Here is a 3,260-nt window from a genome sequence, read left to right as displayed (position 1 = left end):
TACTACGTACTACTACTACTACTACTACTACTACTACTACTCTACTCTCTCTCTCTCTCTCTCTCTCTCTCTCTCTCTCTCTCTCTCTCTCTCTCTCTCTCTACTCTACAGAGAGAGAGAGTCCTCCTGCCTCGTGCCTGGTGTCCACAGTCAGACATCCGACAGACAAAGATGTCACCAAATTGTCATCTGACAGACAACGATGACATCACTTTCACGTAGAGAAAGGGGACTTAAATAGGACAAAGTACAACAGTCCACAAAAAGACCGGAGAAAATAACACCCACCATCGCTCCCAACAACTAATATTAATTTTATAGAAATAAAAATATGCGGGTCACTGGTGACTCCGGTCTCCACTCTCCAGTGACTCCGTTCGTCTCGATCCTTTCTAGTCCGCGTTTCACAAGGCTCAGCGAAAAATAGGACACGCGAGACATTTTCTGCAAAACAACGCGTGTCCGATTCTTATCCGGCTGGATTGGGTTTTGCCCATTTAACACCCTATACAAAATAGTCAATAGGCCGAATCACGAATGTCTGAATATAAACACAAGTAAATTACCCCTTTGACTATACGCAATCGGTCCTTGTGACATCTCTCAGTCGCGGTTTATCACCGAAAGCGTAGCTGTAGAGTCCTTATTTCTTTTATTGACTTGAAATCTGTCTGGAACGCTTTTTCCCCATTTGTAGGCCCCGAGGGGTCCTAAATAGAATTTTGTTTCAAAAAATAGAGCATACTTTTGTGGGTCTGTTGTCGACGGCGGAATTCCAAGAGTGGAGATAGGCGAATCCCACCCTTTTTTGGGGGCTGAGCTCTTTTCACTTCGCATCCCGCATTTTTATAATTGGACCATAGGTACACCCTGGAAACAGCCTCAGTGGACATACGGGTGCATTTGAAAAGTTCAAAATTCACTGTTTAGTAAGCAGTGCCGCCGTTACAACCGTGACGAGGGCGGGCCTGCTTTGGGGCGTTACTTTTTATACCTAAAAATGGTAACAGGAGTGGTCAAGTCTAGTCCGGAAAGAGCCGCCCCCCCCCCCCCTTTTTTTTGGGATTTTATTCGCCCGAAACAAATCTTCACATGGAACCGCCAATATAAAAAAAGGCGGGGGAGCTTTCCCCACCCCCGCACCGCGGGTGAGTGTGTTTATGTGTGTTTATGTGTGGCTGAACAACAGTACGTATTTGAGTCACAATCTCAACACGCCAATGTCATCGACCATTACAAGGCTGCGCTCTGCAATTATTCGCTGGCATTTGTGTGTGACTGTGTGTTGAGTGAAAGTGAGAGAGAAAGAAACCATCAAGAAATCTCAGTATCTCACCCTCAGACCTCAGCTCACCCTGTGCGGATATATTCACAAGTTATTAGCTACCCTCTTAGAAGAGCTTTTGGTCTCTGCGGCAACCCAGCTGTGCTTTATTACTGAAATCGTAAGCTTTTCTATTTTTTTAAAACAAAAAGTCCCGGTCGACATTTTATAACCGATTTTTTGTCCGTCACCAAAAAACGTCCGTAAAGGTATTTGACCCATTTGTATACCCCATGGAGACCGCGCCCTCCAGAAGTAATTATGTTTTTGTGATAGGGCTATTTTTAAAAAAAGCGGCGTGTCGGAAAATGTTTTTTTTCTATTTTATTTAAAAATAAAGCATTTAAATACTTCCATAGTCTTCTCCTGTAAATATTTACAATTTAGGAGGCTATTATGCCTTCTGAATATTCAATTTTATTTCAGAACGCCGGCATTTACTATTTTACTTTTTTACGACACATTTAGGCCGACCGCACCGGTGACAAAATCCGCCCAACAAAATCGGATTTTTTTTATATATTTTTGAAAATACGTCCGCACCGGCAACAAAATCCGATCTCGATTTTTGAAAAGTGGATTTTTGAAGCTGTTTTGACAAAATCTAGACCTCGGATTTTGTCGAAAACATCAACAAAATCCGTCTAACAAAATCCGAAACTATAAATATACTCTTCTCTGAGTGGCTTAAATTTCAAAATTTTGTCATTTACTTTTGACACCTGCATATTTTAAAATTAAAAAAATTGTACGTAACGCCACCGATTGTTGAATTTTGACGTCAAATATATGTCGAAAGTTGGAGTAACTGGAACAATTGGGCGCCGTAATGGATTTTATTTTTACAAACCGATTTTTGAAAAGTACCGCAGCCGTTATAAATTCAAAATCTAGTTGACCAATAGACACACAGAATTCGTTTTTTCCCACCGGATTTTTGAATCCGGATTTTTACCACCGGTGCGGTCGGCCTTATGATAAATACATACGGTCTAAATACGTATTCAACGGACGAGTCCATATTCATTAGTCGGTACTCGGTAGCACCGTTGTCCGTACTCCGTACAGGATATAGCGCCACGACGGTACACCGTACAGCCTAAATATGCCCTATGGCTCCCTACGGCCTACGGCCTATGCCCTACGGTGGTAATGGTACAGGCCTACACCGAATTATTTGCAACCAATAGAAACATTTGGCGGTCCGATTGAAAAATCGCGGGCAAAAAAAGTCAAAAAAAAATAACAAATAGAAAAACGGAACAAAGGAGTGAATAACCGTCAACTTATCAGTAATGTTACAATGACTGTCAACTGATATAGGATTATGGGCGCCCGCGGGCCCATGGGGTGTCTTGAGTCTAGACTCTGAACTCTGACCTCACTGACTGACTGTCTGTTAGAACTTGGAATGTAAGGGTGGGTGGCATGTCAGTATCAGGAAATGGCATCGCGCGCGGAGAGTCGGAGACCATCACGATGCTAATAGCTTCGATTTTTACCGAAGTTCCTATTTTGTGTATCATGTATGTTCAGATATAATCTATATACCTATTGTGATAGATGTTTATATATATAATATTATATATATATATACATTCCAGACCAATTTTATTCTTAAACGTTGCAACCCCGATTATATAGGTGCTGTAGGTCTGGGATATACTCAATATGAATCAGTACAATGAGAAACCGATGCACATGGTCACTAAGCGCCGCAACCCGTTTGGAGAGAACTTTGGCCGCATGACGAAGACTGCCAATGTAGATCCAGCAACAATTGAGGAGACCAGAGGTGAATATTATTGAGCATTATTGCAAATCTTTCTATTGTCGTTTTGATGTCGAGTGCTTATATATATATATATATAGATATAGAAATATATATATATATGTGTGTGTGTGTGTGTGTGTGTGTGTGTGTGTTGTGTTGTTA

The 3,260-nt window shown here is 41.4% G+C and overlaps 1 protein-coding gene across 1 annotated transcript; it reads left to right on the top strand.

The window, feature by feature from the left end:
- Nucleotides 1-2,977: 2,977 nt before the first annotated feature.
- SARC_13689 (hypothetical protein) lies at nucleotides 2,978-3,133 on the top strand (the record flags this gene model as incomplete). The annotated part of the gene is made up of 1 exon (XM_014292181.1): nucleotides 2,978-3,133. A coding segment is annotated over one exon (156 nt), but the record flags the coding sequence as incomplete, so codon positions are not given.
- Nucleotides 3,134-3,260: the final 127 nt, after the last annotated feature.

This window comes from Sphaeroforma arctica, assembly GCF_001186125.1.
Source record: "Sphaeroforma arctica JP610 unplaced genomic scaffold supercont1.3599, whole genome shotgun sequence".
NCBI classification, from domain to species: domain Eukaryota; class Ichthyosporea; order Ichthyophonida; genus Sphaeroforma; species Sphaeroforma arctica.
This window is presented reverse-complemented; position numbering and strand designations above follow the sequence as displayed.